Source organism: Chanodichthys erythropterus, chromosome 1 (genome assembly GCF_024489055.1).
Source record: "Chanodichthys erythropterus isolate Z2021 chromosome 1, ASM2448905v1, whole genome shotgun sequence".
In the NCBI taxonomy this organism is placed as follows: domain Eukaryota; kingdom Metazoa; phylum Chordata; class Actinopteri; order Cypriniformes; family Xenocyprididae; genus Chanodichthys; species Chanodichthys erythropterus.
The window spans coordinates 3,120,181-3,145,140 of record NC_090221.1 but is presented as its reverse complement, the minus strand read 5'-3'; the positions used below and the strand labels follow the sequence as shown (position 1 = coordinate 3,145,140).

The window sequence follows — 24,960 nt, the reverse complement described above, 5'->3', positions numbered from 1 at the left end:
ACTTCACAGAAAGTGTTATGGAAGAGTTAAAAGCCTATGTGTACGTGTGCTGTTGAGTGGCATGTCATCAGAAGTGTATGCAATTCTACAAACTCCAGTCAGTGTTATTTAAGCAATTAGTCAATGACAATCTAGTGACCATTTGGGGTTACTTACTTTTAATCTATGAAGGGTCATCAGGTGTGCTGTCCAGAGACTAAGTAGCTAAACAAAATCACAGGCTCTTCTACACATGTCTGTAGCTGTGCACTCATGAAGTTCACATACTCTACCTTCTTCTGCATTCAGCTCAAAGTGGTAGAGACCTGAGGAGAACTTACCTTCGGTCCACACTGATCTCAGATCAAAGCATGTACACTATCAAACCGAGACATTGAAAGGTAACTGATGGCAGAGCGTAAAATTCACTTGCCCTGGATTTGAGGGCACAAGTTTTCTCAGAGACAGTAAAACAACCTTTGCCATTACATTCAAAAGCTTTCTAAGTGTCTGAATATCTACTTGTACAGTAAATACACAGCAAACAGGTACATTTAATTCAGCTTTCATCGACGAATGCATATGTATGATATTCACCTACACTAACTTCTTTTCTTTTGAAAATTAATCATTTTCAAGGCAAGATTTTCTGTGCTGTGACCTTTTAACAAGTCTGTATCCATCTCTTATACCACAGTTTCATGTTAATGAAATATTAAATCTCTACTGGATTTGTTCTAAGTTCACTATGAATTCCTACAACCCTTCTTATACTTGAATCAAACGCAGACTGAACATTACGCCTGCTCATGCATCAAGGAAACTATATGTGTGAGTAGTAGCTCCATTTCTCTGGGCATTGGATCAATCAAGAACAAAGCTCTGCTGCGTTGGGCGTACTACCATGATGGCAGGAAGTGAAGTGTAATCATGCAGTAGCTGACAGCAGCCATTTACTGAATGCTTCCTTTTGTGTCTGATAGTATAGATGAAACTACTGCGACGTCACACAACAGGCAACGGCACTTCAGAGTTCTTCAGAAAAGCAGCTTTTGCTTGATGTGAGCAGCGCAGCAGCAGCTCTAACGATCTGTTAAGAATTTCAGAAATTAGGGCCAGATCATTTCATGCATTTTCTCTGATGGGACAGCTATCCGATCGTGAAAAGACCAGGTGTAAATGCTCTCCGAAATGCATTTGAGATTTATTCTGGGATGCATTCGAGTCAAAACTGAACAGGTCTAAATGCATCTGGTTGTTAAACCACATATGTAAATCTTACTCCTCTCAAAAATGCTAAAAAATATACATGTTATAAGCTAAATAACATGTTATAGTCACATAGAGCAGCAGAGTATATCTTAAGCAAGCCGAGCGCAAACTGAATAGTAATGAAGTCACAGATGCTTTAAAAATTAAAATATCTTCATTAATAGTAATTAGACTAAATGATCTCACCAGTGCTGTTGCTGCGCTCTCTCCTATTGTGGTCTTTGATTCTGAAATTAGCTGATGATCAATAAAATGCAGCTCATGTTTGTTGCTTTCGGTGAGGTGAACTCCATTAAATCTGCATATAGCGCAGAAATTGAAGATCGGACTTATATGCGTTTTTTATGTGGCAACATTTTGATAAATCAGATCAGTAAAAATGCATGAAGTGCAATCAACAAAACCAATTTTAACTTTATTTAATGTTTGAATTTGTTGGAAATACACTACCATTCAAAAGTTAGGGTCAAATTTTGGGCTTTAAAAAATGGGCGATTTCAAAACACTGCTTCATGACGCTTTACGAATCTTTTGTTTCGAATCAGTGGTTCGGAGCGCGTATCAAACTGCCAAAGTCACGTGATTTCAGTAATTGAGGCTTTAAGTCATAAGTGTTTCAAAATTTAATATTTCAATGTTTCACCACTGGGGGGCGTGACTTTGGCAGTTTGATACGCGCTCCGAACCACTGATTCCAAACAAAAGATTCATGAAGCAGTGTTTTGAAATCACCCATCACTAGATATTGTTGAATAAAGTCGTTATTTTGTTTTTTTGGCACACAAAAAGTATTCTCGTCGCGTCATAACATTAAGGTTGAACCACTGTAGTCACATGAACTGTTTTAAATATGTCTTTAGTAGCTTTCTGGGCATTGAAAGCCTCACTGAGCCATCGGATTTCATCAAAAATATCTTAATTTGTGTTCTGTAGATGAACGAAGGTCTTACGGGTGCGAAACAACATGAGCGTAAGTAATTAATGACAGAATATTCATTTTTGGGTGAACTAACCCTTTAATAATAACAAGAAATGTTTCTTGAGCAGCAAATCAGAATAATTATAAGGATCATGTGACACTGAAGACTGAGTAATGATGCTGAAATTACTTTGATCACAGGAATAAATTACATTTTAAAATATATTCAAAGAGAAACCATTTTAACTTGTAATAATATTTCACAATATCACTGTTTTGATGCATCTGTGACTTTTAAAACATTTTAAAAACATTAAAAAGCCCAAACTTTCGACCGGTAGCGTTTATTGCGTTATTGAATCCTCACACATATAGTGCCATCCTTCTAAATGTGAATTGTGGCATATTATAGTAAGAATATAAATGATGTGTGAAATGTGTCTAAAATGAGCTGTGCTTGTCAATGCTCATGTATATTTGCTCTAAACGGCGAAATCAGTGAAATCACTTCAGGGTTGGTGCATCAGAGAAATGCAAATCTGCAGCCGCCACCTGCGGGCCAGTCGGGTCTTATTACAGCAGAGGTGATCATGATGAGCTGTGATCAGTGAGATATCATAATTTGTGTAAAATCCTATTCCTCTACTGATAATGATGGAAAAATGCCCCCAAATGCTGTCTAGGTAGGCAGCTTTTTAGGTTTTGACACAGAAGCAACATCTGTAAAGAAACACTCACATTGTACTAAAATCCCAGAAAGGGCGTTCTTGAACTTCTCCTTGGCCTCCTCCATCTCCTTCTCATGAGAGGCCTTCTCGTTCATCAGCCTACGAATGTGGCTGTTGGAGGACTGGATCATGGAGTAGAAGTTGTTGGCGTTTCTGCGGTTTACCTCCCCTCGTTCCACCCAGGTCAGCAGGACACGCACCGCCTCGGGAAATTTGGAGTCGTCTGAGTGGAGAAAGGAAAAAACGGTGGGGGGAGAAACAGATGGTGGGAAGAGAGCTGAGTACAATGTTGGAGAGGAACACTTCTCATCTGGGACCTTCTAGTGTCAAAACTTATTAGCAGGACATGTTTATTGGGCCAAATACAGAGGACATTTAGCAGAGGACAACAGGATATCTACAGCAAGGACATCAATCATAACACATTACTGATATTGATAGTGTGTGTTCAGTAAAAATAAAGCTGCATTGTTCATGAAGTCCTGAGATACTCAGGTGTGTAGACGGGAGGGGAAAACAGTCATGATGAACTACAAAGATTTGGCTTGCAACTTTCGGCTGGGAATGAGATGAGAAACAGGGAAAACTGAAAATCACTGTAATGAATGCTACAGGGAGGCTCTTCCAGCAATCTATTATTCTTTAGTGTTATTGTGTTTATGTAAAATCTGCAATTTAACAAAAAGAACAGTTTGGCACGGATTTGTTGAGATGTTTGGCATTAACGAGTGCTGCTAAGATATTGCCGTTTGTGCAGCGCAGATTTAGAAATAAAGAATTATTTTGTTCTTGTTGCTGTAATCCTGAACACAAACACATGCACAACTGAGAATTCTAGGCTGCTTTGATTTATTTATGGAAGTCCTAACTTAGATAATCAAAAAATGCTGTCAAATCATTTAAATTAATAATCCATCGACCCTTTTAAGACTGCATCAGTGTGTCGTGAATATGAAATCTCTCTCCATCAATAAACTGATTTTGCTGCTCATTTACCTGAATTAAACTCAACATTAACAGATTAAAAATAATAACCGTCACAAATAATCGTCCAATATTCAATATACCGACAAATCTAGCAGATATGAGAGTGCTGTTAAGATTTTCTACAGCAAACAGCACAAACGGTTCACAATCACACAGCATGTAATTTCATCCTTTCTTCTCTGCCTTTCATCTGTTATCTGTAACCACTGCAAAGTGAGCTGAACAGCATACCCGCTGCATATAAAATATTACATGGAAAAGTATGATTTTAACTCAAAAACTTCTCTTTACTGCACTTTCTCTCCTTGACAGAGAATCACTAAACAGATGGTTGCTATTAAACCGTGTGGAACATCAAACTCAAAGAGACGAATAGCTTTTAGATGCGTCCAGTCAGCGGGCACACGGACTGAAGCAGCCTCTTCACATGCATCAGGAAATGACACATAAACACAACAAAATCACTATGACGGAGGTATAACATGTCATGTGTCGCACCTTTGAGCTTTTCTCCTAACTGGCCGCATTCGTGTTCAGAGTAATGAACGATGGGGGGCGGTGAAGGGGGCCGTAGACGGTCCTCCTCTATCCTGCGCCGGTGCCTCTCTTCCCGGGCCAGCATGCGCTGTCTGCACTCCCACTCGTACAGGTCATCTCGAGCCTGAGCGAAATCCACATGCAGCCGGCCTGTGTCCTTCTTATCTGTGCTGGATCCCAGCCTGATCCTATAACCTAGAGGAGAGGAGATGGAAATGGGCAATGACAAAGAAAAAGGAAAGGGAAGTGAAGGAAAGGGAAGTGGAAATAGGAGGACGAAGGGAGTAAAGCAAAAGCAAATGGAAGAATGAGGAAGAGGGAAGGAATGGAAAATATAAAAGGAAGGGGAAAGAGGAAAAAAGGACAGGATGAGAAAGGACAGAGAAAGGGAAACAGAAAAAAAGGACAGAAAAACAGAAGATGGAGCAAAAGAAAAGAGGAAGGGGGAATAGAGAAAAGGAAAGGAGAAGAGTAAAAAGAAAGGGAGTAAAGGAATGGACAAGAAAAGATAAGAGGAACAGGAAAGGAAAAAGGAATTAACAAGGAAAGACGGAAAAAAGGGAAGGAGAAAAAAGAAAAGAGGAAGTGTAAAGGGAAAAGAAAGAGAAAATGAATAGAAGATGAAAAGGAAAGGGTAATAAAAGATAGGAAAAGAAAGGACAAGAAAGGAAATTAAAGAGGAAGAGGAAGGGACATTGAGCAAAAGAAAAGAAAGGAAAGGGAAAGAGGTGAAAAAGAAGGGGAAGTAGAGTAAAGGACAGGACAAGAAAAAAAAAACAGTAATGGAAAAGAAATGAATGGAGAAGAGAAAAAAGAAGGAGAAAATGAATAGAAGATGAAAAGGGTAATACAAGATAGGAAGAGAAAGCAGAAAAGAATGGAAGAAAGGAAATTAAAGAAGAGGAAGGGAAATGGAGCAAAAGAAAAGAAAGGAAAGGGGAAGAGGTGAGAAAGAAGGGGAAGGAGAGTAAAGGAAAACATGATATATGGTCAGGAAAGGATAAAATAGGAAAGGAATGGAATAGATAAGAAAGAGAAGAGGAAAGTGGAAGAGATGGGGACATGGATCAAAGGAAATATAGGAAAGGGGAAGAGGAAAAATGGGAAAGGGGTTAAAGGACAGGACAAGAAAAAAAAACGTAACGGGAAAGAAAAGGAAAGTGGAAGAGAAAGGGGAAATCAAGTAAAGGGAAAGAAAGGAAAAAAGAAGGGGAGTAAAGGAAATCACAAAACAGGAAAGGAACAGAATAGACAAGAAAGAGGAAAGGGAAGAGGAAATGGATCAAATGAAATATAGGAAAGGGATAAAAATAAGAATAAGAATAAGAATAAGAAAAGAAAGATTGAAGGAAAGAGGAAGAGGAAGGGGAAATGGATCAAGGAAATAAAGAAAAGGGGAAGAGAGGAAAAGGGGAGTCAAGGAATGGGCAAGAAAAAAACAGGAAGAGACAGGAAAAAAAAAGAAAAAAAAAAGAACAGAAAAAAGAAGGGGAAGAGGAAAAAATGGGAAGGGAATAAAGGAATGGACAAGAAAAGACACAAGAAAATAAAATGGAAAAGAAACAGGAAAGGAAAGTGGAAGAGAAGAAAGAAGAAAGGAGAGTAAAGGGCAAGAAGTTAAATGTTATAAAAGACAAAAATGCAGGAAGAATGAGAACAGCAGAAAAACATTCACTCTTAACAAACCCAAGAATGTTCTGAGAAAAACAACATACTACAAACCCTGACCTGTGACAATGTGACTGTTTAATCATTACATCTGAGATTTGAGGCCAAACCCTTCCTATCGGTTATTTTGTGTGACATGCAAGACGTCCCAAAGGTTTCACTCAGATGGGGAGGTCGAATCAAAACCCTCACCGGCACAGACAAGCCATGAAGCATGAGGATAATCTGGTTTGTGATGGGATGAAAAAAGAAAGTGATTTTATATTAAGGCTTATATATTTCAGCATAAAGCAGAAAATTGCTTGGAAAAGTATCTTGACAAATGGCCAAGTGGTATGAAAGAAGCTCCAGTGAATTATGAATCATATGACGCTCTGAGTACATTACAGAGAGGGCTGAAAAGTGTTTTTAAGGAGAATGTATATTCAGAGATGGCCGTGTCAACAGAAACGAGAGAAAGAGCTTCACGGTTTACTTCCGCCTCTCCATCACTGCTTTACAGCCCCCAGACGCTGTTAAATATTTTACGCAATGTGTTCACGTTAGAAATGAGCACCATTATTTATGGAAAGGCCTGCAGAGCTCCGTCACGGGGCCACATAATATATGGGGTGCCGCTCCGATCTCGCCCCTCTCCACTGAGAGAGCAACACTCAGAGAAGGATAAATAATGGAAAAGGGTATTATTGGAGCGGCCGGCACTTTAAACTCGCTTTCTGGGGCAGAGATGGACATCCTAATATTTGCATACAAAGGCTGATTTAAGATGTGACGGGAGACTTGTCACTGGATATGAGAAGCAGACCCCGGCAGGTCATGTGACCAAGCCTGGCCCATGATTCAAAGGCAGAAATTTATTGCTAGATGTCGGCGCTTGTCTTCTCGTGTCTACAGATCTCGAGTTCTGTGAGTGATGTGTGAAAGCCCCGCCCCCTTAATTAATTCAGCATCAATCAATCAAGTCAAGAGGGAACTTGTGGACACATGGCCCTCATTTACAAGAGAAAAAAGGTTAAGTGAAATGATTCTAAATCACATGTGTGGCACACAAGCTTCTAGGCATGATTTAGCATACTTTTTTGTATTCTTGTTTGAAACGTTGTGACATTGTGAAACGCTAGGGGCCATCCATCCATCTGTCCATGCATCCATCCATCCATCCATCTATCTATTAGGGGTGTAACGGTACACAAAATGGACGGTACAGCAGGGGGAGAAAACTAAACATAATATTGCTTCTTTTTTTTACTAAACAGTGGATTACTCAACATATTGCTTCTCTCTCTCAAATTAATTCAATTATAATTAAAGGTTTTAAGGAAACCAAAACATATATATATATATATATATAATACAATTAACAACAGAGCCCAAACTATTAGCCTAAATTCAGTTGCTATTTATTTTTTAGATATAATAATCATTTTTAGATATAATAATCAACACAAATTGTATGCAAACATGTAAATTGTACATAAGGCAGTTTTTGCATTAACTTCTAAATCTAATTATAAAATTATGTTTTTACTCCAGTTCGTTGTTGAAATATAATCATTTACACAGACGCTGTCATTTTCATGACAATTTTTTTTACATACATTAAATAATCAAGACATCACTAACAGTTTAGGTAAAATATAATTAATGCATGAGCTAATATAGTGCATATGGGTCATTGATGAATAAGTAAGTTTTTTAAAAGTGTAAAAAACATAATGGAGATATAATTAATTTTGAAGTTTTATTAAGTGTTAACAATGAGATTATGTGGTTTTTATAATCAATTAACACTGCTTTCATCATTTTTTACAGCATCTTTTACAAGAAAAAAAAGTCATTGGGTTTAACCAAAATTTTGGTTCTACTGAATGGCGATATTTTCAAACAATGTTAACAGGCTGATATCTAGCAAAATGACAATCAAACATTTGATATTTAGTTTTTAAAATTTTACATTTTCCATGTTTTATAGCGGTTGCACCGAATGACCTGATGTTTCAGGACATGCGTATGATCAAGTGAAAACATGAATTTTTCAAATAGTTAAAAGAGAGTTAGTTACTTTACTTCATGACCATGTGGTCCTTTGCAGGTGTCTGAATGATGTCACATCCTGTCACATGATACTGACTGCATGACTTGATCCAAAACGGTCCCTTTATATTGTTTTTTTCCGAATGGCATCAATGAAATTAATTCATTCTTTGTAATAACAAAGCAACGACTTCTACACATAATTTTAGTACCATTTTGCACTATGTTGATATATGATGTTATAAAATCATGCCAGAATAAAAAATATATACATTTATTACATTTTTATCACAAATGAAATGGCGGTATTGGCCTTTGGACGGTTAAACCGAATGACCTTTTGACAAATCCTTAAAATACCTTTATATGTAGCAAAATATAATTAAAACCTTTTGAATTCAATAAATGAGATCTAGTTGTACTACCTCACATACTTTGGATGTCATATCTTTGTTTTTTCCAAGGCCTTTGGACAAAAAAAATGACCTGTCACGTCACTGACCATTTATTTAGCGAAAGAGGTAATTTCTCCGGTGAACTAACAAGCTGTGGACACTGAATGTCTTGCCTAAGGTAAATGTAATGCTTTTGTGACATATTGTTAACAGGCTAATTTATTGACATTTAAACACTGATTGAGTGAGATGTGATACATTTCAGTAAGTTGTACTGTATCTTTCAACATACCTTCAGATGTTCATTCATGTTTATTCTCTAACTAGTGCTAAAGAGGAAGAGATGATCGCGTTCTCTCGCTCCGTGCTGCCACTTTACCTGAAGCGCCTATACACTGATCTGTTATGCCACATTTAAGAACATCAAAATGGACAGAATTTGAAAGATGACACTTTGTTTCTTATCGAAAGTAACAAAACGCAGAGCTTATTGTAATTATTGGTGTTTAATGGTGGTTAGGATACAACACTGTGTTCGTCGAACTGTCAGACACATACTAAAAATTCACAGGACGAATACGTGTACCATTACACCCCTTCTATCTATCTATCTATCTATCTATCTATCTATCTATCTATCTATCTATCTATCTATCTATCTATCTATCTATCTATCTATCTATCTATCTATCTATCTATCTATCTATCTATCTATCTATCTATCTATCTATCTATCTATCTATCTATCTATCTATCTATCTATCTATCTAAATATGTACCTGACAGGAAGAGGGCCTTGTCCACTGTGTGCTCCTCAGCGAAACGGATATGACAGAAGTTCTTCTTGCTCTTGCGGATGGCGATGATACCTCCGCACTGTTCAAACACCTCCACAATGAGCTGCTCTGTTGCATTCTCTGGCAAACCGCCGACAAACACTGTCTTACAGCCGGGGGGTCTCTCTCTGGTGGCAGGGGGAGGCAGGTCTTTGAAGAAAAGCAAAGAACATTAAACTACCAGAATCTCTGACATTTTGTTTTATTTAGTTATTGATCTCTATTTTTCACCGCATTAAGTTTGCAGCTCATCATTGACTCATATGCCACATATGAAAAAGATGAAACATGCAAAATCAATCATTGATTTTTTTTTTTTTTTTTTTTTTTTTACGACCTTGACATTAAAATGATTAATCATCCAATTTACACTTAAAAGACTGCGCTTCATCTTGAAGATCATTAAAATTTGGTAATGCACCAAAACACATTGACACATATGCCAAAGTATAAACGATTATAGTGTTGACATATTTTTGCCACTTTTATTTGATTATTTGATTTTTATTTGCAGTACAAACCATGGATCTTTCCTTTGATTGGTTTAATTTGCAGTACACGGTGCTAGAACCTCCAGGTTCACAAAGCTAATCTCTTTTTGATAAACCAATTCAACCATGAATGAGATACATTGAGAAAACCGGGATGAGAAGGAATAATCAATGAACCCCGGCACTTGTTACATGACTGGATTACAAGTGCAAAGCTTGCCATCTAAAACTGGCCTGTTCTGGTGTTAGCTGATTACTCAGTGATGCTGTGAAGACGAACACTTGTGATAATCCGTGCTTTCCATCAGGACCGAAGAGCCTGTCTTAACAAGCTATGGGAATGCAGTTGAAGGAAGCACCTGCTGGGACTCAGAGGGGACCGCATGCATGATTGGGGGTCCAAACGGAGTCGGACGCAAAGCAGTTCAGGCATGTTTGGCTGTGAGCCAGTCACTATAAATAAGTAAGTCTCTTTGGACCCCACAGCTGCCCCCAACACTCAATCATCACCAATATTACACTAACTCCTGTTTACTGTGGCGGCTCATGATGAGCATTATGTTTATGTCAGCTCCTGTCAGTGGAAAAGAATGTAGCCTAATATTCTCTTGTCTTGTTCATGACGCCAGAGGAGCATATGAGTACAGTTTCATTGCAATACTACAGAAAAAGAATTAGTGACCAAGATGATTTACACTTCATTCTTGGGCTTTGGATGATGTGCTGTGTGGTACTTTGTGTGTGAAGAAATAACATTTCTATAAACATGTTTGCCAAGCATAAAATGACTTGTCTGTCTGATCATTACTGAAGTCTCAAAGTCTAAACTAAGACTCATGGGGAATTCACTGGGAAAAACACATTCACTGACAGTTTCATTTATTAGCATGCCTCATTTTAACACCTGATTCACTGAAGGAATTATGCAAATCAGGTACGAGGAACAAATAAGGCAACAAAATTAGTGCTGATTGCAATTCATGACTTGGCTGGATCTAAAGGACGCAGCAGAATCCCATGATCTGATACGCTCTACGGGAGACATGAATCAACTCTTTACAAAGCCGAAATGATTATTTACGGCAGCCATAATCACTAGAAAATATCCATAAACAATCTTTTTTTTTAAATAAAATTCAGTTCAAATTGTAATAGTGGAATGTTTCTGCTTTAAAAGCACAATGTTGATTCTGTCTGCCAATGTTTGTGAATCTGATTCATTCTATAAAGAGTCTCATTTGCATAGAAAGGATTTGCCCCCAAAAAAGACAATGAATTTGAATATGCATGGCTCAGCACTGCACCACATACAGCACCTGGTTATGCTGTGAGCGGTATATGAATAAAGGTGCGGTCACATTTACCATTGAACAAAGAAATTCTGCAGGCGAAATGCAGTAAACAAACAGGAATCAATGCAATATTGAATACTGAAATGTTTTGGACTGCCAAAAGCTATTGACAATGGATCTCTGAAAAACTTTGCCTGCAAAAGTTTCACTATCATGAAAGCATCTTAAAGCCCAAAGTATACTTCACTTTTTTATGCGTATGTGAAACGCGAATTTCGTCAACAGAACAGTACGTGCACCTCTGTATTTAGCCGTGGTTATACTACAGTTCGGATGCGTACATGGACAGCTGCAGACTAAATTTATTTATACTAGGGCTGCACAATTTATCGTGATTAAACCGCATGCGATTTGGCAAAAGCTGTGATTCTTTTATGCGCAGCTTGTCAGAGCTGTACGGCTCTGTGATCAGTAGTAAATGCTTCTCCATCTGAAAGCCAGAGGGCGCTCTCGCATAAAAACTGCAAATATGCTCTGCTGTAGAAGTAGATAACATGCGTCATATCGCTGTAGCTGAATAAACAGAAGATTGAAACGCTTTGATTAAACATGACTAATAAACACATGACTGCCTTATTCTGTATAAGAAGCCACTTCATCTCACAGAAGGATGTTCAACTGTTGTTATGAAGTGAGTTCAGAGTAAAAACATGTTATTAAATGTTGTCTTTTGTTGGACAAGATGTTAATAAATGCTTATCATGCAAATCGAACTCACAGTGCTTTCAGATAGGGCTGCAACAACGAATCGATAAAATCGATAAAATTCGATTATTAAAAGAGTTGGCAACGAATTTCATTATCGATTCGTTGTGTTGCGCGACTATTACGCCTCTCAATGAAACACGGAGATGTTTGAGTATAAAACGCGCGGTTGAGCGAGAAGCAGAGCGGGGCAAAAATAAATAAATAAATAGCAGAGCGGAGGTAGAGGAAAGACCATCGGAGAGACCCGTAACGTTGTTCTGAACAGGCGTGCCGTTGTCAGGACCCCCGCAGTTTTGAAAAGACAGAAATCGCCCCCCGCACTTTTGATACGGGCTGCTTCAATCAGTCACACTATATCATCTTTTAGCTTTGGATATTTTCTTTCAAATGAGACCATTTTCATGTTTTTTCATGCTTTCGTTCATAAATAATCAACTGTTTTGTCGCGAATGTGAAGGACAGGAAATGCGCTTCGAACGGAGAAACACGCGATCTCCAAACAATCGATCAAAGCTTGCTAACGTTTTAGGACAGGTCGATAAGAGATAGATAAAAGCCTCGATGGCATCTATAAAATAGATTTCTGAAAGCAAAACAAAAGTGATATTGCCTCGTCCAGTGAGGATGACGCACGAGAGGAGACCTGCGCGTTTAATTGGTATGTGTACTGTAATACTGCATTTACAATGCTTATCAGTGGCATACATTTCGATTGCGAACGTGAAAATCCAAAAGACCACGACTAAAACTAAATTACAATTTGCTGTCAAAATTAACACTGATCTGTTGTCATGTATTTATTCTGTGCTTTGTCCTATATCGTTTATTGTTGACAAATATATTTGTGTTTGTTCTACTTTTTAAATTTCATTTTAAAGTTTTTTATAGCACTTGGTCATCTTAAGCTAAACAAAATTATACATCTTTTTGTGCAATTTATTTAAAAAAAAACAAAAAACCTATATATTTGGCAGATGTAAAGCATACATGTGTAGGTTTTTTGTGTTAGTCCATTTGTTTTTTATTACTTTAACAGCTCAGGGATGTTAAAAGAGCAACCAGTTTTTGCACGTTCTGAGAATTTTTTTTGCACTGTGAATTTGCACTGTCATTTCTGTTTTTCAATAAAAGGTTGGAAATTAATGCCCCCCCCCCCCCCTCCGATTCATCGATTAATCGTAAAAAAAATCAACAGATTAATCGGTTATTGAAATAATCGTTAGTTGCAGCCCTACTTTCAGATGGATTAGCATTTGGAGCCATACTTCATTGACAAGCTGCGAATAATAGCATTTAAGTTTGTATAGTGCGATGAATTGCCCTAATTTATACTACTGAAAGTGTATGCTGGGGTCCACACATGAGCAGGAGATCTGCTTGAACAGTAAACAAACCGATTATTGCACATCTGGCTGTCTTTATATTGTTTTAACGATGAATTGTAGAGGTGCGGGTAGCAACGGACTCACACAGACTCTCTTCAAATGTGACATCCATATCGTATTTCTAGCACATGTGCAGTTGGTGCTTAACCTAGTGACCACGAGTACTTGTCCGCAAAGAGCCTCTGCGTACACCCTCCCATGACGATTTTTATGTCACGTGGACCCTCCCGCACTAGCGTACTTTGTACGTTTAGGTTGCACATACGCATTTCATTTTTTTTTTTTTTTTTTTTTTGCAGTAATTAGTTTATCCACAATGTGGCAACTGTGCCCTGGGGGCGTCGATTCACAAGGTATTCAAAGAAAACCTGCATTAACAGAACAGACCCCAACGCATGCAAGCTACAGCGACAATGGAGGCCAACATAGACGACAGATTGTGCGAAGAGGTTAGAAAGCACCCTCATTTGTACAACTCTAGCATGAAAAAAATACATAGATGTTTACATGGGTTGTAACTCGTCACGCTCAAATCGAATGCCTGTTTATACTTTACAAAGCTGTGTGTTCGACTGTAAAAAGACACAGTATACTCAGGGCTTAAGGTGTAAGATTTTGATGAAACACCTCAAGCAACGGTGCAGCTGTTTGGTGAATATTGCCCACAGTGTTTTGAAACGAATATGGATATTGTGTCTGTTTTCATAAATATATTATCACAAGTTCGCACATACATGTAATCAGATATGGTAATGTATGCATATTTGGCGTGCTGTCCGAGGGGAGGGCTGTGAGCTTGGAATATAATTTTTGACTGGGAGAGGAACCAGCCAACAGTGAGGCGTTAAGGTGGTGGAGAGATGCTGCGAAGGAGGTGAGGGACGGCTATACTGGTTGGATTGCCTCCCGAACTTCATTTTGTGTATTAATGTTGAACAAATTCTTTGAATATCCCGCCAGAACAGTAATTTAACACCCAGGCCTATTTAAGAAAACTAAAAACACATGCACTAATAAAGCAAAAATGCATTCAATGTACCCAGAATGCCCATAATGTGTTGCAAACTAATCTAAAAGCTGAATACTAAGGCACAAAAAAGTTTATTTTTTTCTTATTATGAGTATAGAATGCGAGAATGCTACACTAGTTTAAGAGCTATCACTGAGAATCTCTAAGGGGCAAGTAGTTTTGTTTTCATCTTCCGTCACTTCTTACGCAGAGCTGTATTTAATATTGGTTGCTGGCCCAGGTGATCAAATGTTTCCTTTATCAAATGCACATGAAACATTTTGTTTTGACATAAGCAGTCCCTTGAAAGTTGAAACTTTCAGCAAGTAATAAAAACAAAGAGTAGATGTTTGCTTTAGAAGGAACAGAGGAGCTACACAAGAAAGAGCTTGATACCTCTGAACTTTTCTAAATCAAATACACCCACTTTTTGTTTTCATATTCAGACTGTGGGGAGAAAGCAAAGTATATCATTTGAGTTTCACGATGCAGCCGGTGGCTGATTTGTTTTCATTGTCACCCAAGACGGCGATATGAAATTACATGGAACACTGCATCAGATCTGAGATAACTTTGGAGAGTTTCTCCAGTAACTATAACGTCTCAAAAGTGGAAACCGCACAGCAATGAAATCAAAGCCTATTATTTCACAAACCAATGCTCTTCCCACTGCGCCACGGCTAAATATCCTGTGCCGTCAAAGGCGCTTCTTTGAAGAGTGAGCTAAGATGACACAGGAGGGTCTGGGACATAAATTCAGGAGGGCACTGTGTACCTCCAGCACTCCGAGCGCTCAACCGAGAGACAGTCGTCAACAAGCTTAACGCTAATCAGCTAAAATGAAGACAGCCGCAGGTGTATCTCTGTCCCGCGCACACACACACATACACACAAGCTCAAATACACATAGCCGGTGGAGGTGACAACTGTACCGCAGACAGAAGTTGATAGGAACGTGCGTGTGGAATGTATATACAACAAGTGAGGCGGAAGAACCGAGGAAAATGTCCAGTGCTGGCACGCCCACTGAAGACAGACGTGTGTGCAAAATGTACATTACCCCAAAAAAAACCTCAGTCGCACGCAAGGTACCACACAGATAAAAGAAGAAGTGCATACCGTTGATCCTAACAAGCATTTTGCTCTGTGAAACCCCAGACGTGTTTAAGTCACAGACCTCGAGAAGACTCAACTGCACAGGAAGCCTGACTTAGATCTGTGTGTATGAGACGGTAAAAGAAGGAATCCTGGGCCTTTTGTTAGCTTGAGTGGGCTGACAGGAGTGAGACTGCCGATAAGATGAGCTGACTTCTCAAAAGCCAGTCTTCACTCAGCTCGACAGCAGTCTACCTGCTGCGCATTGGCCCTCTTGAAAAAGGAAAGCAGGACAGTGTCTCTGTGGGAAGCCTGTGGCAATCACAAGCACCTTAAAGAGGGTTTTCTCCACAGGAGAGCAATATATGATCCGTATGTTTTTTCCCCCCATGTCCTTTTTTATTAATCATAACGTTTTGGAACTGTAATTCTGGGGTGGTTAAATTGTGGATTGCGTCTACACAATGTGCACGAATGCCTTCCACATTCAAGCATTTGGATCGAGGCATCACATCAATGTTCAAACTATCATATTGAATCTAAACAGGTTTTTAGTAATCAATCAAACAATCAAAATGAGCCCAAATAGCATTTTGGACATCAATGAATGTCAAAAATCAAGTGTGCCTACTTTTGAGGGTTATAAACAAGTTTGAATATTTGTATTTTCAGTGTAAGTGTTTATGATGTTTTAAAAATTCTGTTTAGGTTTGATTTGAGCATTTGAACAGGCTTATGATGCTCAAGTTTGATTCAAACATACATATGATGTCCAAATGTTCAGATTGAATGCGCTCATAAGGTACATAAATGCGTCTAGGTTTGATTCAAGCATTTGCACGTCCTGTGGAACCCAGAAATGCTCTTAAGTTTTGATTTGAATGTCTATGATGATCAATTATGTTGTCTAGGTTTGAGTTGAACATTTAAATGCATCCATACAGTACAGAAATGCCTAAAAAGCCCAGATCTACCAGATTTTAAAGTGCCAATGACAGTATGATGCCCAAAAAAGCTGGTGGGTTTGATTTCAACATTCAGTCACACCACAGACAGTTTTGATGCCCAAAAATTCTCTCTAGGTTCAGTTTTGTTATTGTTAAATTATTAAACGTGGTTTCTGTTAACTGAAATAAAGATAAATAAATAAATAAATAAATAAATAAATTATATATATATATTAGATTAATATTTGACAACAAACTGACATAAAATAAATTTAAGCTGAAGTATTGAAGTTATTAAAACTGAAAAATGAAGCGAAATAAAAATATTTAAAACCCCAAAAACTAATAATTTTTTTTTTATCATTTATTATAGCTTATCAAATATACCCCTATTTGGGTGTGAGCAAAAACAAGCCGGTTTTGAGTGTGTCCCTTTAAATGCAAATGAGTTGCTGCTCCCCGCCCCCCCTTCCAGAAGAGGGCGGAACTTTAACAGCTCAACAATAACAAAGCTGGAGAATCTCATGCAGCCAAAATGACAGAACAGTTAGCATGCTTTTTTTAACGTTTGCCATGGTGTTAGAACTGGTAAACCGTTTTCTCTCTTGAAAAAAAAAAATGGCGGCGCTGTGGGTGGAAATGTGCAGATTAAAAGCGGGTAATATTATAATAAGATCCCCTTCCTAAGTCACAAGAGGAGCGAAAACTGAGCGGCTCGTTTTTTCACATGCTTTCAGAGAAAGGCTTGCCAAAACAAAGTTACTGGATTGTCCTTTTTCACGTTTTCTGGGTTGGTAGATGCACAGGGGACCCGATTATAGCACTTAAACACGGAAAAAGTCAGATTTTTATGATATGTCCCATTTAATATAAACTAAAAAAATAAGAAAATTCTAAATTAATACTATAATATTAAATAAATAATACTTAAATCACACTGATTCGAATGAAAAAAAAGCAACTATATAACATCCCTAGGCTTGGAGACATATACTTATTTTAAGCAACAGTGTCACTGAGGTTAAAGGCCTCTGCAGGCACAGGCGGGTTTGGTGGAGGAAGGGGTGGGTGATATGTGCCATGAGTGGGTTTAAGTGAGGAAACGGGCCAGAGTGGCAGTGCCCTCGGCAAACTGACGCTTCCAGAAGCAGAAACACAGTGACACGGCCCTCTCGGATCTTGGAAGAAGAGCGCTTTGCCTGATATAAAGGTCAGTCTCAGGCGCAGAGCCAGGGCAGACCGAAGGTTTAGAAGCCAGTGAAAGTCAGCATATGCAGCTTGACCTGATGGTGGAAGGTGCATCTACAACTGGGCACTGAATCACTGCTATCCTTTCATGCAGTCTGTGGGTTTCCATGCTCAGCAGAGAATGATATTTGCTATGCTTGGTCTCTCTCTCTCTTTTTCTCAGAACTCAGTGTCCTTCAGAAAGTCAGGCCTTTCAAACGACAGTGAGTGAAAGGCGATCGATGGCCATTTATTAAGCCCAGTAGACTAGAATGGGGTGGTGGTGGTGATGCAGAGATGGAGTTAAGTCAAGCTGGGGCTGTGTAGAGCTGCAGAATAAGACTGATGGGTTGGGAAGGTGCGAAGCCGTGCTGGAGCTGCGGGACAGTGATCCAGAGCGGAGGCAATTCACTTTTCGCTGGAGTCCTGAGAAAGACTGTGGAGCAAACCTTATACCTTTACCAGCCACCATCAATAACAGAAACGTTTTCTATTTCAGTATATTTGAAACAGACCTGCAAACTTACAAGATTTAAAAGGCGACTTGTTTCCGAATTAAATTATTGTAGGGGGATCTGAGGGAATCCTCACCCAGGAGAACATTTTTGTGATTTTAACATATAACACCATGTCCTAACCAGACGTGACGCTGTGACACGCGATAAAATGTATCATTTCTGTTGTTGGCTTAACTAGCCACAAGTGACATGCATTCTGTTTTAGAAATGGTTTAAATTTTTTCTTTGATGTCGTGGCTAAAACAACACCACAAAGAATGATAATGATAATCTCAGGTAATGTTTATTTGCTTTATTTAATGTTAAAAGCATCTAATGTGAGTTTGAATATCATTTTTTGTGTGTTTTATAGCCATAAAGCAACAATAGACAATTCACCTCAGATCTTCAAAATAAATAAAAGGAAACAAAATGTTCAAACTGTCAACTCATTGTAAACAGACAAGTGTATTCTCTGGCAAAGATTGTTTTGAGTAACTCTATGTATTTTTAATAACATTTAATATATGTTTAATATATAATTAGGGGCCAAGCACCGAAGGTGTGTAGGCACCTATTGTATCCATTGGCGTTCTTTTTTTTTTTTCTTCTTCTTCCGCTCTTGAAGTCTATGACAACCCATAGAACCGTTTGCGGGAAAGTTGTGAAATTTGGCACACAGTTAGAGGACAGTCTGATCTGTGTCCATAGCAAATTTGGAGTCTCTAACTCAATCCCTCTAGCACCACCAGCTGTCCAAAGTTGCACTTATGTTTATGTTAACTTTTGAACCGTATGGGCTAGAAACAAAATTCTTTCCTCTGATTCCTTGGGTCAAGCCGATTCTAATTCACCCTATGACGTCATTTTCTGAAAAACCTACTTTTTCTAACTCCTCCTAGGCCGTTACTCTGATTTTCACGAAAATTTAACCAGATCATCTTCAGACCATGCCGACAAAAAGTTATGGAATTCAAGTTGATTCCTCAAACAGTTTTTGAAAAACATGCAAACTAATTTTATGTAGCACTTGTGAAAATAGACATAAGACTGTATCTCCGCAACGTTTTATCGCATTCATACCAAACTTGGTACATGTCATCACAAGCATGACCTGAGGCATCATGCAGTGTTTCGGCGCAGCGCCACCTACTGGTGCGGAGATATGAAAAATGGCTATTTTTGCTTATAACTTCTGACAGTTTTGTCCAAAAATCATAAATTCTCATTGGATTCAGGGCATCATGCAGAGTCGAATGATATCCAATTTTCCAATATCGGACATTTTGGCCGTCGGCCATTTTGAAATTTGTGCTAAAATGCTGTATTTTACGAACGCATTAGCGTATCTTTACGAAACTCGTTATGGGTCATCACAATGCCCTGTAGGAGTCTGAGAAGTTTCGGACCAGCGCCACCTTGTGGTCAAAAGTTATAACAAAATTTACAAAAATGCTAATAACTTTTTGCTGTATTAACCAATTGTAATGAAACTCTCGGTGGATTCCTTGGGTCATGCCAAGAACACAGATATCAAATTTGCCATAGTCGGCTGAACTTCCTGTCCACCATATAGTTTTTCTTTAAAAACCTACTTTTTCTAACTCCTCCTAGACCGCTGCTCCGATTTTCACCAAAATTGAACCGTATCATCTTCAGACCATATCGACAAAAATTTATGGGTTTCAAGTCGATACGTCAAACCATTTTCGTATACTGGAGCAAAGAATTTGAGGCATGATGCAAAAGCGACTCTTGAAGCTGTATATCTGCAATGCTTTGACATACTGACACCAAACTTTACAAGTGTCATTGTCATCTCACTCTGACCATACCACATTAATTTGGTCACAGCGCCACCTATTGGTGGAATGTGATAAAACAATAAATCCTCATTTTTGATCATTATTCAGCTCTTTTGCCTAAAATGATCTCAATAGGTCTTTAATTACTCACTGTTGCAGGTGGACTGATGCTCAAAGCCAGGTTGGCTGGCTTATTGTGCCACTTTTGTGCTTGGCCCCGTAATTGCTGCTTGCAGCTATATTTTTAATTGAAATGGTGTAATATTCATGAATTTGATTATGTGCTTATTAGGGGTATGACGAGACAAGACGAGACTCAAGATTGAGTTCACAAGACGAGACAATCTTTTTACACACTATTTTTAAGAAATCCTCAATGGCGAAATACATGACTAGAAAAAATATTCTGCAGGTGTATTTGAAATGTTTTAACTAATCATCTTGTAATGAATGTCATTTGAGTTCTACTTTCTGAGTATGAATTATCATATGCAGTAAAAGACAACAATACTCAAGCACTGTAAAAGGTTTTCCACTAACTCAACTGACTGACTTCTCTTCTGTATGATTTTTGAGCTTCTACAACTTTTGACCTACTAACTGAACTCCTTTCCACAAACTGATCATAGAAATAAAAAGTATAAATAAAAATGGTAACACTTTGCAATAAGGTCTCATTTATTAACATTAATGTATTAACCAACATCAACTAACAATGAACAATATATTTGCTGCAGTATTTATTAATATTTGTTTATGTTAGTTAATAAAAATATTCATTCATTGTTATTCATTGTTATTTCATGATAGTTCACAGTGCATTAACTAATGTTAACAAATGAAACCTAACTGTTTGTGCTTAATAAGATTAAGAGAAAACTGTTATTCGTTTTCATGGTAACACTTTACAATAAGTGCAACCATCACACTCTCTCAATATTCAAAGTGCAAATAAGACCAAATTTTTCTTTGATACAGAGCTGAGAGATGGTTACAACTAAACTGCCCAGCCTAAGATAGCTTTCATATTGAGAGATACTTGCATTCATCAGGGAGTCGCGCTTGAATGCACGCTCGCATTTACTTTCACTTTCACAAATGCGCGTAACTCTGTAAATATGGAGCGGCGGCGACCGTTATCCAACTAAATTAAATGTTTTTTATTTAAACGCAAAGCAAAATGACAGTGGAGGCGTAATGTAAACGAAGCGGAGGCATATTCTTTCCTAATCATCCTAACACTCTGTCATGGCAATATCACGAGACTACTTTTCGCCTCAACTAGAAATCTCGTCACATATTAGTCTCGCGAGATCTTGTCACACCCCTAGTGCTTATCCATTTTGTTGCAAGTGCAAGGAGCTTGCTGAGAGAGCCCGTTCATGTGCTCTTCTGATTTGCTATGTTTTTTTATCATAAGCCAGGTTTCCATCCAAGGATTTTTTTTTTTTTTTGTGAAAAAAGGCTTCAAATGTCACAAAAATTGGTGTAGAAACACTTTTTGTCAAGAAAAAGGGCTTTAATGCAAATAAATGTGGTGTCACATGACGTCTACGTTTGTGGTGTTGCACCCGTAAAAACACTGTTTCTCTGTAGTTCAAAGGTGCATCAGAAGGATGAGGAAAATGGTGTTATTTTACAAATATTTGGGATGCAAAAGACACGAATTTGTGGTATATTGGCCAACTGAAAGGAAAAAGCCTAGAAACAGCAAATTTGGAAAATATTTTTTGCACATACTGTATTTGCTTTGTCGATAACAAAACATGGCAAAAACTGGATGGAAACTTGGCTATAGTCACATCGCGTCTGGTGTGGAGAGAAAAATCATTTGCCGCTGGAATCTTATCACATCACGTATGGTTGATTTTTTTGGACATTGGCTTTTCTGAGGTAAATGTGACGGTACATGTGACATTGTTTACAAGCTGTTTTATTGACGATTACATAACATGACATGATACAAATTTCAAAGCATGAAAGGCTCCAGCATGATTTGTGTGATATTTTGTTAGCTAATGCAATTCAGACATTTTCAAGTATCCACATACTGTTTAGGGCCGCTTCAGATTACAAGTAACATGATGTGTGACCGTGACAGGAAACACAATGCAAAAATCAGCATAATTGCAAGAGGAACTGCCTGTTTTTTATATCCTTATTAGAAAGTCAGGCGAGGAAAGATTTAGGCTTAGCTCTCCACTGATCCGCTGAGACGCCATGAGTTGAATAAAACAAGGAGGTTTCAAATATCCCCATCGGTCAAATCTAATAAATAACAAGGGGTGAAGCTGACAGCAATAAGCCTGTGTGTTTTTAATACAGCTCCGATCAAAGCGAACGCTGCTGCCCTTTAAAAAGCACTGATAAATGACATATGGTATAAATGCTGATTTCTCCTATCATATTATGTCTTGAAGAGCATAAGAGCAGATAGATAGAGGAAAGGGTGGATGACTTTGACAAATATGGTGAAGGAAGGACGGAGAGGCAATGAAAACTGGTTAGGCTTAAGGAGAACCAAAAAGACGTACAAGGACAAAATACAAAATATAAAAGAGCAGGTGCTGATGTAGAGAGGCTCAAGTTTGTAAGATTTCATGTTAAATGGCATGAGCCATCGCAGGCCCTTGGGAAAAGGACTTGGGTAATTTTTTCTGGCAACTGAGGTGAGAATAACCATGAATGATTGCTCCGCATTACTGTATGCCGTAGTCAGGAGAGCACAGCTGTCACCGGCTATTAAATCCACTTCTGCACGGACTGGTGCGGAAAAAAGGAGACTCGTTACAATGCAAGATATGTGCATGATAGCCTGTTCTGTCTGAACGAGATGAGAGGAGACTGTCATGTTTATGGATATGCCCAAATTTCATCAGACAGTGTTCGCTGTGTTCACCGCAATGGCCGTCTCTTTCAAGTTCCTCTTTTCTGCTCATCATTAAAAACTACAATCCCACAATGTGACGACCCCCACCCTGCCCCAGAAACAAGTGGGCCTTTGTTCTGCCTCCCCTTCCTGCCTTTCTCCTCCATGATCTTGGCATAATTACCCATGCACTGCTTGATCACTGAGCCCTGAAGGTATGACTGCAGTGACCAGGTTCATTCATTTCTAATCTTTAACACAAAGAGAGGGAGGGAATATGAACCGTGCTTTTCATGTTGTTGTGTTGCGACTCTAAGATCGATATACAGCTAGCTGCCTCTGTTGTCAACTGAAGCATTGATCTGGTTGAATGATGATAAGTCTGCAACACTAAAGAAAGGCAGATTCCTTTACAGACCATCAAACATTCCTTCAACATATATATTTTTCCAGCTAGAGAGAAACCTTTGTAAAGTGAAAACTGAACTGCATATCAATAAACACACTTAAGAGTTGAAAAATAGCCACAACGATTTCCGGTTTGGCAGAATTAGTACTGATAACAAATAACACCACATAAACTCTTTTAAATTCTATTAACCCTCAGGGGTCTAAGGATTTTTGGGAACCTGGAGAAGTTTTGACATTCCCTGACATTTGTGCTTTTTTCAGTTGTTCATAAACATATTAATGGAAAAGTGTCATTACACTGTATTCAGCACAAACTAGGCTGCAATAATATGTGAGAAACATGTATGTACATGTTTGTGATTTTGAAGGAATAACGTTTATGCGTGGTTATTGAAAAAACAAAAAACTTAAGTCACTGAAATAAAGCCAAAAAATATATATTAAATCTGTGTTCACAAGACTTCTGGGTATTTGAGGTTGTAGAGTTTTTGCTTCAAAATGAGGTAAAAAATTATGCTGCCTGCTTGTTCATATAAAACAATAGAGAGATTAAAATTTTCTAAAACATCTTTGGTCAAGAAACACCGTATGCGTGGAGGCGTGAATCATCATGTATAATGGGTGATTCTCACCTGAGAAGACAAAAGAATCACATAATAATGACCTGAAATGACTTGCATATTAATGAGGCCTTTCAGACAGGTAGGCTGTGAAAAAACCCTCTGTGATCATGATTCAAATCGCATCATGGTGTAAATCAAACATACAGAAAAAACAGCAATACTGTGAAATATTATTACAATTTAAAATAATGGTATTCTATTATATTCTTTAAAATATAATGTATTTCTGTGATGCAAAGTGTCTGAACAATTATGTTACCTCTATGGCATTTCATATAGGCTTTTAACTTAAAAGCATGCACATTTGGAGAAATATTGATGGATTCTCATATGTTTGTCAATTTTCTATACAGAGGAGTAATATTTATTCAGGATTTATTGTCATTACTATGAGTGCTGGATACTGTTTTCAATTCATACTTGCAGCCAGAGGGCGCTCTGTACACCTTTAGTCCACAAATGCCTGAGCACTAAAGAAGAGTAGGCAATCCAGGAACTAACCGAACTAAGAGAGGCCAGAGATCACTAACCATGGCTATTCAAAACACTTTTCAAGACAATCAATACACGATTGAGACGATGAATGCATGTATTGACTCTGAATTTGCGTCTGAATAGCGCTCACTCCGTGGGCGTGGCCGCATTAGCGGGTAATGAGCTGAATCACGGATTTCTGACATGGCTCTCTTTTCATAAAGATTACATAAACACAGAATGTTTGTTTTCGATTTGAAACGATTTAAAACCTGACATTTCAACTTTTTTTTTTTTTTTTAAAGAAATTGTTTTATTTAGCAAGGATGCATTCAATTGATGAAAAGTGAAAAGACATTTTAATACAAAAAACTCTATTTCAAATAAATGTTGTTCTTTTGAATTTTATATTACTCCGAGAATCCTGAAAAATGTCAGGATTTCACATGTCAGCATATTAGAATGATTTCTGAAGGATCATGTGACACTGAAGACTGGAGTAATGATGCTGAAAATTCAGCTTTGGCTCACATTTTTAAAAAGCAGTTATTTTAAATTGTAATATTATTTCACAATATTACTGATTTTACTGTATTTTAATCAAATAAATGCAGCCTGGTTGATCATACAAGACTTTAAAAAAACATTATGAAATCTTACCCTCCCCATACTTTTGAATGGTAGGGTATGTAGGAAAAAAATAGCGTCAACT

The 24,960-nt window shown here is 38.0% G+C and overlaps 1 protein-coding gene across 12 annotated transcripts in view; it reads right to left on the bottom strand.

Annotated features, from left to right (window-relative positions):
• Positions 1 to 24,960, bottom strand: part of enox2 (ecto-NOX disulfide-thiol exchanger 2) — a 274,309-nt gene that overhangs the window by 48,585 nt on the left and 200,764 nt on the right. For all 12 annotated transcript variants that reach the window (XM_067384994.1, XM_067384992.1, XM_067384996.1 and 9 more), the window contains 3 exons: positions 9,299 to 9,505; positions 4,384 to 4,617; positions 2,909 to 3,121 (listed from right to left, as the gene is read on the bottom strand). In XM_067384994.1, the coding sequence (XP_067241095.1) occupies positions 2,909 to 3,121; positions 4,384 to 4,617; positions 9,299 to 9,505 (654 nt within the window). The remainder of the gene's footprint in view (positions 1 to 2,908; positions 3,122 to 4,383; positions 4,618 to 9,298; positions 9,506 to 24,960) is intronic.